Consider the following 14,441-nt stretch of genomic DNA (forward strand, 5'->3'; position numbering starts at 1 on the left):
GCACAAAATGCTGCGCCTATGTATATTAGGATGGATCCTTAATGATTGCCCAAGCAGATCTCATCTCATATGCTTATCCTATCCAGTCTTATATACTCTGAATAGAGCAGTAGCGTGCATGTATGACCGTCACTCCTTGTCATTACACCTCCTGCTGTTCTCATACCCAGTGGCGTAACTACCAGGGTAGCAGGGGTAGCGGCTGCCACAGGGCCCAGGACATTAGGGGGGCACGGCGACAGCCGCTACCGCTGCATTGTGTGACGTCCTGGGTCATGTGATGTCCGTATGTCATTAAAGAGGGCCGACACCACCAAGAAATGCAGCAGAGCTGGGGATAGGTCTCCAATTATTATACTCTAGGGTCTGAAAAGACCCCAGAGTACTGTGGGTGTTCATTATGGGGCATAATACTGTGTGTAGGAGACACTATGGGACATAATACTGTGTGCAGGGGCCACTATGGGGCATAATACTGTGTGCAGGGGCCACTATGGGGCATAATACTGTGTGCAGGGGCCACTATGGGGCATAATACTGTGTGTAGGGGCCACTATGGGGCATAATACTGTGTGCAGGGGCCACTATGGGACATAATACTGTGTGCAGGGGCCACTATGGGGTATAATACTGTGTGTAGGGGACACTATGAGACATAATACTGTGTGCAGGGGCCACTATGGTGAATAATACTGTGTGCAGGGGCCACTATGGGACATAATACTGTGTGCAGGGGCCACTATGGGGCATAATACTGTGTGCAGGGGCCGCTATGGGGGGATAATACTGTGTGCAGGGGCCACTATGGGGCATAATACTGTGTGCAGGGGCCGCTATGGGGGGATAATACTGTGTGCAGGGGCCACTATGGGGGGATAATACTGTGTGCAGGAGCCACTATGGGGCATAATACTGTGTGCAGGGGCCGCTATGGGGGGATAATACTGTGTGCAGAGGCCACTATGGGGGGTAATACTGTGTGTGCAGGGGCCACTATGGGGCATAATACTGTGTGCAGGGGCCACTATGGGGCATAATACTGTGTGCAGGGACCACTATGGGGTATAATACTGTGTGCAGGGACCACTATGGGGTATACTACTGTATGCAGGGGCCACTATGGGACATAATACTGTGTGCAGGGGCCACTATGAGGGCAACATACTGTGTGGAGGGGCCACTATGGGGGATAATACTGTGTGCAGGGACCACTATGGGGTATAATACTGTGTGCAGGGACCACTATGGGGTATAATACTGTATGCAGGGGCCACTATGGGGCCTAATACTGTATGCAGGGGCCACTGTGGGACATAATAGAGCACGCAGGAATGTGGTGGGGGGGGGGTCGGGCGGTCAGGGTCTTCGGTGTCGGTCAGGAAAGGGAGAGGCCCCATGTCAAAAGTTCACCACAGGGCCCCGCCATTCCTAGTTACACCACTGCTCATGCCCTTTCAAAATGTCCACCTAAGGGCTCGTTCACATCTGCGTCGCCCTCTCCGTACTGCAGGTTTCCGTTTCCTGCCTAAAACAGAGGCAGGAGACGGAAACCTGCAGGAGTCTCTCTCACCCATTCATGCAGAAGACGGAAACCATAGAACGGACAGCTGAACGCAGGTGTGAACCCAGCGTCACGTGTACAGTGCTGGTGGTCACACATGCTCAGTAGCTCATTCCCTGGTTCCTATTGTATATGGACAGTAGAGTGCTAGCTGTTACTGTGCAGACCAGTCAATATAAATTGGTGCACTAGAAACAGCTTCTTTTCCCAAGTTTTGGGTTTACACTGATATAAATGCCAGTTTTTTGGTGGAAATGACCACTAAAATCTGGCATAGCTAACAGCACAGGCGGATGGCCCAGCGGAGGAGCTGCCATATTTATGGAGAGGGGTGTTCCTCTTATTAAACGAGGTGGTTCTTCCTCTAGCCCAGGGGATATGAAGTCTAGGGTTGAATAGACGGACGCTGCGTGGACAGGCAGGACCTGATAAAGACATTGCACAAATCTCCTCATCTCATGTAATGGGATAACCCGTACATCTTCATGGACACCTCAGAGCCTAATCTACCGCTATAATCCCAACTGCAAAGGATGTCTAATCTCTACTGCACACATGATCATAGCCATAACTAAACTAGAAGCCAAGATATTACTGAATACAAACAGGAGATAAAAGGACAAACCTGATCCAGGGAGATCTGCAGTCGGTGCGATTCGCTGAGAGATTCCTGGATGAGGGCGCTGCTCGCTTTGGTCTGGTTTAAGGAATTGATCAGCTCCTTGTTGTCAAGTAGGTTTCCTTGGGATGTTGCAAGTGTCTGAAAAAAAAAAAGGTTAAAAAATAAAAAAAAAATCGTTCTACTCGCATTATAAGCCAAAAGGTCTCCAATTTCTGGAACAAATTTTTTGCTTCCCTTTACGGCCCATATCATAAAACCGAATACAAGCGGTCAAACCGCCACCAATGAGAAACAACATGATAGAGTATGCCATCAGTGTGTATGGTGGGAAAACGCCTCAAAAGAGTTTTATGCGGTTATGATATTGATGACTTGCACCCCCAGACACCAGAAGAAGCTGCAGGGTTAGGACAGTAAGTAAGCGGCCATTTTCTTGTGGCCTGTGGGCATGCGCAGTCGGCTCTGCCCTAGGCCCAAAGACTAGAAGTTTCATCCGTAGCAACGGATGCACAGTGTCCTGTCTGTATACTCTCCTTTAAGCTGCCCTTTATACTAACTGGGAGGTGCTGTAATGGCGTGGCTGCGTCTGTGGGAGCGAGCAGGGGTGGGACCTGACATCTAGTCACAAAGTTATAGGGATCCTATCATTAAAACTCAATTTTTTCTCACTAACACGTTGGAACAGCCTTAAGAAACGCTATTCTTCTCCTACCTTTAGATGTCTTCTCCGCGCCGCCGTTCGGTATAAATCCCGGTATGCAAATGTGTTCTCTCGCAGCACTGGGGGTGGTCCAAGCAATCAAACAGCACTGAGGGTGTCCCCAATGCTGTGAGAGAAATCTCCAGCGCCACCTCCATTTTCTTCACACGCCTTCCGGCGCAGGCTTCAAACTTTTAGGCCTTGGAGCTAGGGCAAAGCCGACTGCGCATGCCCACCGGCCACAAGAAAATGGCCGCTTACAGAGTATTGTACATTTTCTTGTGGCCGGCGGGCATGCGCAGTTGGCTTTGCCCTAGGCCTAGAAATTTGAAGCCTGCGCCAGAAGAAGATGCGTGAAGAGGAGTTTCCTGAAGAAGATGGAGGCGGCGCTGGAGATTTTTCTCGCAGCATTGGGGACACCCTCAGTACTGTTTGAGCGCTGGGGACCGCCCCCAGTGCTGCAACAGAACTAATTTGCATATTGACGATAACCAGGATTTATACCGAATGGTGGAGCGGAGAAGACATCTAAAGGTAGGAGAAGAATAGCCTTTCTTAAGGCTATTCCGACGTGTTAGTGAGAAAAAAATTGAGTTTTAATGATAGGATCCCTTTAACCATATCCAGAGCATTGCAGTGACCAGGAGGTGGGACTCGAAAGCAGGTGAGCCCTGACATGGTGGAGGGGGAAGGGGGGGCACTTGCCAAGGACGGTTGGGAGCTTTGGTATGCCTATTCTACATCTCCGCGATGTGACGTAATATAACCTAGTGCTGGAGGCGCTAACTGTAACTAGGGCTTATTTTTGGAATAGGGTTTATAGGTCAAGCCTTTGCCAAAAACCCTGCAAAATCGGGGGCCACACGGTGGCTCAGTGGTTAGCACTGCAGCCTTGCAGCGCTGGAGTCCTGGTGTTCAAATCCCGCCAAGGGCAAAAAAACATCTGCAAGGAGTTTGTATGTTCTCCCCATGTTTGCATGGATTTCCATCCCATCTTCCAAAATAGGGAAAAATGTACATTGTGAGCTCTATGTGGGGCTCACAATCTACATAAAAAAAAAAAAAGAAAAAAACCTGCAAAATCAATCTATGGTTTATTTTCGGGGTAGGGGTTTTGTTTTGAAGCACGCTAGCTATAGGGTTGCAGTAGTGGCAATCTCTATCGGGCCCTGGACCCCAAACGTCCCTCGGACACGAAATATATGCCACTATTCTAAATGGAAGGGTAGCCATTACAGATTTTGCACTGGAGCTCGGGAGCTTCACGTTCCGCTTCTGGCTATAGGAATACTCATCAAAGCCTTGCTTGAACATATAGCTCAGCAAAGAGCTGAACGTCAGACATCTTGGCATTTCTCCACGTCTTACCTCCAGGAGCGACTCCTCCAGATTAGCCAGCTGGATCTTCTTATCTTCCTCTTGTTGCAGTAATTTGGTCTTCTGTTCTTCCAGGTCTGGTTTTTCATGCTGAATGGTTAAAGCCAGGAGCTAAACAGAATTGTATTTGGATGTGTTAGCGCATTTCTGACAACAACGAATTAGAAAACTTCCTTACGCAGCGCGGCGCGGACGACAATGGAGCGGCGTCTCCTGAATTATTCTAATACACAATGTATAATCATTTGTATTCTTTTCGCTGAGGACACAGCTTTTCCAGTAGACGTTACAGATTCTCGCTGGTATAACCGAATGTAAGGCGCTTTTAAATGAGATCTTTTAAGACACAGACACTAGACACACAAAAGTCTGATTACTTCACGCTAGAGCGACGCTCCGGAGGTACGGCCGAGAAAGCGCATCTAATGTATATGCATTTCAATGGAAGGATGCTGGGAATGAACGGAGGCTACTGACAATGTGCAACCGCTTCTGTATATAGTAGAGACCACTTGTCTTCTATACTCTATCACTGCTTATTAAAGGGGTTAGGTGGGGACATTCATTAATTTTTACAGTGCATTCACTGTACTGGATGAATATTCTTACTCCTATAGATGAAGGCTCCCTGACGCGCTGACTATTACATCTGCAGGGTGCCAAAAGTCTCTGCTCTTCCTCCCCTCTCTGTAACCAACTCTGCTCTACTCCTTTTGCTGTTACATGGTAAATTGGAGTCGGGATATCAGACGGGGAAGCAGTAGAATGAAACTCCCAGCCCTCTGTACCGTACTCTGCAAATCTAATAATTGGGACACTGGAGGGGACCCACATCGATAGGAGTAAGAATGTTCTTCTAGTGCAATAAAAGCATTGTGAGAAATGTAATATCGCCATATGAGCCCCGTAACGGCATATCTCTAGGATATTCCATCACTTTATAATCATCAATATATCTGGGACGTCAACTGAATGAGGAGAATGTCAGGGCTGCAGTGCTGGGGTAGTGATATGACCCCTTCACTATTCTTCCTAGCACACAGGCTCCATATAAGCAAATGAGGCCAGCAGTAGAGCCCAAAAGAGACCTTCCACCTGGAGTTCTGCAAGTACCTGCTCCATGTCCACCGCAACACCACCAACATGGGATGCCGGGCAGAGCTAGGCAGACTCCCCCTATGGCTCACCATACAGAAGAGGGCACTAGTATTCCATGCACATATCCAAAGCAGAAACCCTGACTCCTACCACCACCAAGCATGGCTAAGCCACAGAACTCGAAACAAACCTGACACCCCCCAGGCAAGCAACAGCCAACCACCAAACCTACCTGGAGAGAATACGCCACCCCAAACACAGACAGACCCTGAGCCGGAACAGACTGAGCGCCATTCCTACAAGCCATGGGAGAACAGACTGTGCCAGCACTGTGACCAGGGGGCCCTAGAAGACGAGACCCACTTCCTGCTACACTGCACCAAATACTCAGCTTTGAGGGCCGTCTACTACCAAAGACTCTCTGCCCACATCCCAGACTTCACATCAGCAGACGAGAAGAGGAAACTCTACATCCTACTGGGAGAGGAGGAGACCACTATGGAGATCGCTGCCCAATACGTGTCCAGCTGCCACCAACTGAGGGGAAGAGGAGACCCCAAAGAATATTAAACCCCACCCCCCCACCCACCGCCCAAAGACGTATCACGTGTCATGTATGGCTCCACAGACTTTCGAGTTGCCATGGCTTATACTGCAATCGTACTTTAAGTGACCAGGACTAATGGATCATGTGATTCTGGATCAAAATGTTGCTGCTTTTTGCCTGAAAAAACCTCTCTAAATTCATAGTTCACTCCCTGTTACTAGGCAAGTTTCATCCCCAGAGAGGTACATCTTCACAGTGAGTGGAGGGGCTGATTCTCTTCACAGTCTCCAGACAAGACTACAAACTGTTGGCCTTGTGCAAAGGACTGAGGATTCTGCAAATATCACAGCTTAGGTCCTATTTACATATGCATTCAGGTTTCCGTTCGGGGAGTCCGCTTGGGGACTCTCCGAATGGAAACCTATCCGCATAAAATAGTGGTTACCTAAGGAAACCCGCGGACTCTATAGACTATAATGGAGTCCATGTGAATTCTGCTTGGTTTATGCACAAAACATGCGGAGGGAAAAGTCCTGCAAGGAGAACTTTCTCCCCGAACGGAAACCCGAACACAGATATGAATATTGCCTTTCATGTGCTTGGATCTACTTCTAGTTGCTTGTGTGATTACAAATGGTATTAGTGACAGATAGCAAGCAGCTTTACTGACTGTGCTCATAGATTGCTCCTTCTCACGTATTTGTAGTTCAGTGTTCCTGGATCTCCTATATGTTCTCTTGGGCTTTTCTCAGCTATTTGTTTGCTGTTTTACAGTTACTCTTGGCAGAATTAATTGCAAACAAACCAAACTAGTTATAATGGATAGAAGGGGGGGTGGGGACTGCTTCTTTCTGTACACGCCTACAGTCTCAAAGACAAATGCAAAATGTGTTTCAGCCACAATGTGATTATTGGCAGCACAAAAACTGATAGGGCTTCATGTATAAAGGTTCATCCTGTCATAGAACTGACTGGCCAACAAGACCTTGCATATATTTCAACTTTTCATGAAAACGTATGTACCTTTAAAGGAGAGGCCATCAATATCAATGCCCTGAAACACCCATACATTTAAATGCAAGCCATACCTTAGACCAGGGGTAGGGAACGTACGGCTCTCCAGCTGTTGCAAAACTACAACTCCCAGCATGCATACTGGCTCTGCTGTTTTTGGAACTCCCATAGAAGTGAATGGAGCATGATGGGAGTTGTAGTTTCACAACAGCTGGAGAGCCGAAGGTTCCCTATCCCTGCCTTAGACTTTCAGAATATGGCTTTAAGTAGGTGTCAAGTCATGTCCTAGAACGTTTCCCTTATACATATCTACCATAGAGGACTGTGTTTAATATCAGTTTTCAGGACACTACTCTTATCCAGCCTTTATATTGAGTCATAGACCATCTATAGTTCTCTTAGAAGTGCTAGAATTACCTGTCCTCGTAATCCAGCTCTTGTGGTTGTAAAATTAACCTCGGTAACAATAGAGGAGGCATCAGGTGGTATAAAGGGGTTGGGATTGCGCGTTGCGAGAAACAAGCGGAATTCTTCATTATAGTCTATGGTTTTTTCTCCGATCTGCACAACATATCTGGGTCCTGTGAAAACAAAAGGGTGATACTGCTACATCCTTATTGATATACATGGAAGATAGAGGGGAGATGCTGAGAACAGGGGTGTGTAGGTTTCTGGGAGGTGAGTCAATATCTTCATGTAAAAAGGCTCTCTGTACATGTGGGCAGGGGTAAGCAGGACTAGCCATCTGTCTCTGTGTGTGGGCAGAGGTAAGCAGGACTAGCCGTCTCCCTCTGTGTGTGGGCAGGGGTAAGCAGGACTAGCCGTCTCTCTCTCTGTGTGGGCAGGGATAAGCAGGACTAGCCGTCTCTCTCTCTCTGTGTGTGGGCAGGGGTAAGCAGGACTAGCCGTCTCTCTCTCTCTGTGTGGGCAGGGGTAAGCAGGACTAGCCGTCTCTCTCTCTCTGTGTGTGGGCAGGGGTAAGCAGGACTAGCCGTCTCTCTCTCTCTGTGTGGGCAGGGGTAGGCAGGACTAGCCGTCTCTCTCTCTGTGTGGGCAGGGATAAGCAGGACTAGCTGTCTCTCTCTCTCTCTGAGTAGGCAGGGGTAAGCAGGACTAGCCATCTCTCTCTCTGGGCAGGGGTAAGCAGGACTAGCCATCTCTCTCTCTGGGCAGGGGTAAGCAGGACTAGCCATCTCTCTCTCTGGGCAGGGGTAAGCAGGACTAGCCATCTCTCTCTCTGGGCAGGGGTAAGCAGGACTAGCCATCTCTCTCTCTGGGCAGGGGTAAGCAGGACTAGCTGTCTCTCTCTCTCTGGGCAGGGGTAAGCAGGACTAGTCGTCTCTCTCTCTGTGGGCAGGGGTAAGCAGGACTAGCCATCTCTCTCTCTGGGCAGGGGTAAGCAGGACTAGCCATCTCTCTCTCTGGGCAGGGGTAAGCAGGACTAGCCATCTCTCTCTCTGGGCAGGGGTAAGCAGGACTAGCCATCTCTCTCTCTGGGCAGGGGTAAGCAGGACTAGCCATCTCTCTCTCTGGGCAGGGGTAAGCAGGACTAGCTGTCTCTCTCTCTCTGGGCAGGGGTAAGCAGGACTAGTCGTCTCTCTCTCTGTGGGCAGGGGTAAGCAGGACTAGCCGTCTCTCTCTCTGTGGGCAGGGGTAAGCAGGACTAGCCATCTCTCTCTCTCTGGGCAGGGGTAAGCAGGACTAGCCGTCTCTCTGTGTGTGGGCAGGGGTAAGCAGGACTAGCCGTCTCTCTCTCTGTGGGCAGGGGTAAGCAGGACTAGCCATCTCTCTCTCTCTGGGCAGGGGTAAGCAGGACTAGCCGTCTCTCTGTGTGTGGGCAGGGGTAAGCAGGACTAGCCGTCTCTCTGTGTGTGGGCAGGGGTAAGCAGGACTAGCCGTCTCTCTGTGTGTGGGCAGGGGTAAGCAGGACTAGCCGTCTCTCTGTGTGTGGGCAGGGGTAAGCAGGCTTTTTCCCTTACTTACTGATAACTAAAAAGCCTTTAAAGTGTACTTATTTTTTATAAATCCATAGTGTAGGTGAAGATAAGAAAAACTTTATACTAATATACTTTATTAAAGAAAAGTTCCTGTTTCTTCACTTATTTCCCTCCTTCTGCCACTGATGAAAATCTAAGGAAAGAAGAGGGGGAGAAAGCAGAGAACGTCTGAAAGCAGAGAGACGGCTGCACTGTAGAGATACAGTTTTCTTTCACAACACAGCTGGGTTATCGTGAATTACTATCCAGCCTTCTTCTAAGAGAGAGGCTGTAGACGGCCTCATATCTCTGTTTCTCTCCTCCTCTCCCTTCCCCTCTCCATAGACTTCATTGTAAACATATCCACTTGTGAACAGCGTACAGACTAAAATAACTCAAATAAGAAATAAAGACAGGAGTAATAGTTAGACAGACACTTTTCTTTAATAAACTATATTACGAAGTCTGTTTCCTCCACCTAAACTATGGATTTATGAAAAGATCTTGAAAAAGTGTACATAAAATATTACATAACTCGCATCTGGATGTACCTTTTAACAAAGAAAAAAAATCCAATAACTACTGTAGTTATTGCATTTTTCAACATATCTAGATCCAGACACGTATCCTTGAGATGCAGCGAGACAGATGTTGACGGTCTAAATACACAATTGTTGTCATTAATCAAAAAAAAAAAAACATTCAGGTGCCGCTTTCCAGTTCCCCCTATTTATCAGTAATGGGTACAGGATGTGACAGAAAGATCTCATATTGTAGTGGGCTTACCCTGAGCAATAAGATCTTTTCTAAGTAATGGATACAGCACCGGCTCCACTCCATCCATCTCCTGGATAATAAGTGTCTTGCCAAAGCGGACAGCTAGCTCAAGAGCCGTAATGAAGTTTGCATCCTGCGTGCACATAAAACACAACATAAGTTCCAGCTTTGTGATCTGGCGGCAGACAGTAAATTGTCGACATGCATGAATAAAACAAAGCAAAAACAGCTGATGCCGGGAAATGTGTGAGAAACGCAGCGCGGATCGGAGGCCGCTCAGACGACTGATCAAATAAAAGCAGAAAATGATATTTCTAAATCTGTGTAACTAATGGCGAACGGCGGCCGCTCCTCACAAGTTATCTCAGCGACGGTATGTTAAATAGGGTTTCACTTACTAAAGTCATCAGTCTGGGAATACAAAGGTTATAATCATGTAATGTGTGAAAAACATTGTTATCCTTAAAAGCTGAATGCTAGATATAGCTAGGTATAATGTTATATGATAAGATGGCGCCTGCATCCAGAATGGGGGCAAGAAAAACAAATGCTTGGCTTGCTGCCAGAAGACATCTCCCCAAGGTTACTACGCAGGACCGGGAGTAGCTGGCTATATATGGAACTGCTCAAACTTTTTCTGTTTGATTGACATGTATCATACCAATCAGGAATGAATATGAAAACTTACATTGTTGTTATCTCTCTTCCTTTCTCTGCTACAGTCCTATGAAAAAGTTTGGGCACCCCTATTAATCTTAATCATTTTTTGTTCTAAATATTTTGGTGTTTGCAACAGCCATTTCAGTTTGATATATCTAATAACTGATGGACACAGTAATATTTCAGGATTGAAATGAGGTTTATTGTACTAACAGAAAATGTGCAATATGCATTAAACCAAAATTTGACCGGTGCAAAAGTATGGGCACCCTTATCATTTTATTGATTTGAATTCCCCTAACTACTTTTTACTGACTTACTGAAGCACAAAATTGGTTTTGTAACCTCAGTGAGCTTTGAACTTCATAGCCAGATGTATCCAATCATAAGAAAAGGTATTTAAGGTGGCCAATTGCAAGTTGATCTCCTATTTGAATCTCCTCTGAAGAGTGGCATCATGGGCTACTCAAAACAACTCTCAAATGATCTGAAAACAAAGATTGTTCAACATAGTTGTTCAGGGGAAGGATACAAAACGTTGTCTCAGAGATTTAACCTGTCAGTTTCCACTGTGAGGAACATAGTAAGGAAATGGAAGACCACAGGGACAGTTCTTGTTAAGCCCAGAAGTGGCAGGCCAAGAAAAATATCAGAAAGGCAGAGAAGAAGAATGGTGAGAACAGTCAAGGACAATCCACAGACCACCTCCAAAGAGCTGCAGCATCATCTTGCTGCAGATGGTGTCACTGTGCATCGGTCAACTATACAGCGCACTTTGCACAAATAGAAGCTGTATGGGAGAGTGATGAGAAAGAAGCCGTTTCTGCACGTACGCCACAAATAGAGTTGCCTGAGGTATGAAAAAGCACATTTGGACAAGGCAGCTTCATTTTGGAAACAAAAATTGAGTTGTTTGGTTATAAAAAAAGGCGTTATGCATGGCGTCCAAAAAGAAACAGCATTCCAAGAAAAACACATGCTACCCACTGTAAAATTTGGTGGAGGTTCCATCATGCTTTGGGGCTGTGTGGCCAATGCCGGCATCGGGAATCTTGTTAAAGTTGAGAGTCGCATGGATTCCACTCAGCATCCGCAGATTCTTGAGAATAATGTTCAAGAATCAGTGACGAAGTTGAAGTTACGCCGGGGATGGATATTTCAGCAAGACAATGATCCAAAACACCGCTCCAAATCCTCAGGCATTCATGCAGAGGAACAATTACAATGTTCTGGAATGGCCATCCCAGTCCCCAGACCTGAATATCATTGAACATCTGTGGGATGATCTGAAGCGGGCTGTCCATGCTCGGCGACCATCTAACTTAACTGAACTTGAATTGTTTGTCCAAAATACCTTTATCCAGGATCCAGGAACTGATTAAAAGCTACAGGAAGCGACTAGAGGCTGTTATCTTTGCAAAAGGAGGATCTACTAAATATTAATGTCACTTTTCTGTTGAGGTGCCCATACTTTAGCACCGGTCAAATTTTGGTTTAATGCATATTGCACATTTTCTGTTAGTACAATAAACCTCATTTCAATCCTGAAATATTACTGTGTCCATCAGTTATTAGATATATCAAACTGAAATGGCTGTTATAAACACCAAAATATTTAGAACTAAAAATGATTAAGATTAATAGGGGTGCCCAAACTTTTTCATAGGACTGTACTATTTAACCCCACTTTGTTTTAATAAAAGTGGATCAGTATTTCCTCCTTGGTTGAGAGAGGAACTAATACCAACATTGTGTGTCTGGTGTCATTTCCTTACTGCTGGCACTCAGCCTGAATAATTAGGATGATGACAGTTACCCGGGATTATCGGTCAATTAGTCATAAACACGGCTTTGACCTTATTAGGAATAGCAAAGCTAGAGATAAGTGACCCAATGTGTAACCAGCCAAGTGCAGCGTCCTGTGCCCCCATACATCCGGAGCTAGCCAGATGCTCATAGATCAATCATATGCTCTTTAGCCCTTAAAGACGTTGAGCTGTTAAGGACACATCCTATATCCAAAGCACAAATCCCCTACAGCCTCCTGTGCTTGCGTGACTGGCGCATCATTCCCTTCTACGGTATGGGGCTGCGTGCACTCAAAGTTTACAAAGCAATGAATGGAGCGCAAGCACACTGACCCCCAACAATTGAACACTTGTTTCCTATCCTATTGATAGGGAAGAAAGTGTCCTTAATGGAAAAAAAAAAACCACTATGCACATGGGGCAAGCAAAACCAGGAAATCTGGTCCAGTATTTAAGCCGTCCCCACCTTATCACAGCTGTACTGTGCCATACTGTATATAGTTTGGACAGCCGCGAGGAGGCAGGGACTACCAATACTAAATATTACTATGATGTAAGGTGTCCCATCTTCTGAATAGATCCGGATTGGGAATTGCAGCCTATGTATGGATCAGAAGGGGTCTTCTAGGACTGAACCACTGATGACTTATCCTTAGGATAGGTCATCAGTAGCTGAAGGATGGGGGTCTGACACCTTCCACCCTACACAGAAAAGCTCAACTGTTTGAAGAGGCTGCAGTGTTCGGGTGAGGGCCGCGGCTTCTTCACTGAATACCAAGTACAGCACCATACATATACAGGAACTGTGCCTGGTATTACACCTCGGCCCTATCACCTAACTATAAGGGAAATGCAGATAGACTGTGACCGCTGCAGCCTCTACAAACAGCTGATGTGTGGGGGTCATGTGTATCAAACCCCCATATCTCAGATAGTGCTGACCTATCCTAAACATAGGTCATCAATAGTTCAGTCCCATAAATTCTTTCAGGCTTGCTGCTAATTTTAGCCTCCAGAAAGCAGTGAATATTTCTATTTTTACCTTCCCATATTCCAAAAGTTAGTATTTTTTTACTTCTTCTTCATTAATATTTCATTACTGGGATTCAGGTGACAATGAGACATGGGGAATACCATGTAGATTTAGGGTCCATTCACATGGAGTAACGTGCCGCGTGACCTGGCATGTATACGGCGTGTGAGATTTTGAGTGCCGTAAAAGCTCCCATTGATTTCAATGGGAGCCTGGATCGTAGTCGCGTTATTTTGCGGCTGTGATTTTGCGGGGTATAGTGTGGGAGAACCGCTATTTTTCCCCAAGACTGTTGCAGTATGCACAGGCGTTTAGCTTGTAGGTCCCGGACTGGAGTAAAGTTCAGGCCAGTCCTGCAGGGCAATCCACTCCAGGCTTGGGAACCGACCAGCAGGGCTTTGTAAGTAGCACAGGTGGGCTGGTTAGTGAGAGAGAGAAGAGAGACTGAAACACACGCTCAACCAGTCTGGGAAAGCTCTGCCAAAAATGACGCTGTTAAAGGGCCGGGTATGTGTACCCCTTGTTTACTTGTGAACCTTGTTAGTGAGGGAATAACTCGTTTAGTAAGCCGCCGGAGAGGCGTAGGTCTTTATTTACATTTGTTCGTTTTGACATGCTGAGCTGCTGAGCAGCACTACTTGTACCTTTAAGCTTGTCTGCTGCAATAAAGACTGCTTTTGGGAAAGAAACCAGAGCTTCTGAATCCCCCGTACATCACAGATTTTATATAATAATTTACATTTTCTTACCTTTTAACTTTCTTATAATATAGTAGAGTATGTATTACCATATTGGTTGTATTTATGTATGACGGTAAAATGCATGGAAGGTTTTTAGAGTGCACTAAGGTAGACAGGGAACGTTCAGGACATTATTATTTGTCCTAGGGCTAGGCCTTAAGAATGGCGACCTATGCATATCTATCATTAGGGCTGACAATATGAATGCAAAGAAAGCTCCCTTCCTCTGCTGGAAAGAAGACCGATCATGTTATAAAACGGCCCCCGGGTCTGAGTTTCTTCTAATCCTGGAGGGTGAGGCGGATTAGTGGCTAATATAACCCCCAATCTGGATGATAGCCCAGACACAACACTGTTCATGTATAAAGGGGTTTCATGGGCTAAAAATATTGCTGAACTATACCAAGGATTGGAGGTGGTCTGACATGCAGCACCTCTACCGATCAGCTGTTCTAAGCAGCTAATACACAGAGACTGGAATAGTAAGCAGACAGCGCTGTTTTCTGTGTAGTGGTGGAACTGAGTCAC

The 14,441-nt window shown here is 46.3% G+C and overlaps 1 protein-coding gene across 2 annotated transcripts in view; it reads right to left on the reverse strand.

The window, feature by feature from the left end:
- DYNC2H1 (dynein cytoplasmic 2 heavy chain 1) overlaps positions 1-14,441 on the reverse strand; it is a 302,024-nt gene that overhangs the window by 188,165 nt on the left and 99,418 nt on the right. For both annotated transcript variants that reach the window (XM_075266159.1, XM_075266158.1), the window contains 4 exons: positions 9,682-9,805; positions 7,337-7,500; positions 4,252-4,371; positions 2,187-2,321 (listed from right to left, as the gene is read on the reverse strand). In XM_075266159.1, coding sequence (XP_075122260.1) covers positions 2,187-2,321; positions 4,252-4,371; positions 7,337-7,500; positions 9,682-9,805 — 543 coding nt within the window. The remainder of the gene's footprint in view (positions 1-2,186; positions 2,322-4,251; positions 4,372-7,336; positions 7,501-9,681; positions 9,806-14,441) is intronic.

The sequence above is a fragment of the Leptodactylus fuscus genome, chromosome 2 (genome assembly GCF_031893055.1).
Source record: "Leptodactylus fuscus isolate aLepFus1 chromosome 2, aLepFus1.hap2, whole genome shotgun sequence".
NCBI classification, from domain to species: domain Eukaryota; kingdom Metazoa; phylum Chordata; class Amphibia; order Anura; family Leptodactylidae; genus Leptodactylus; species Leptodactylus fuscus.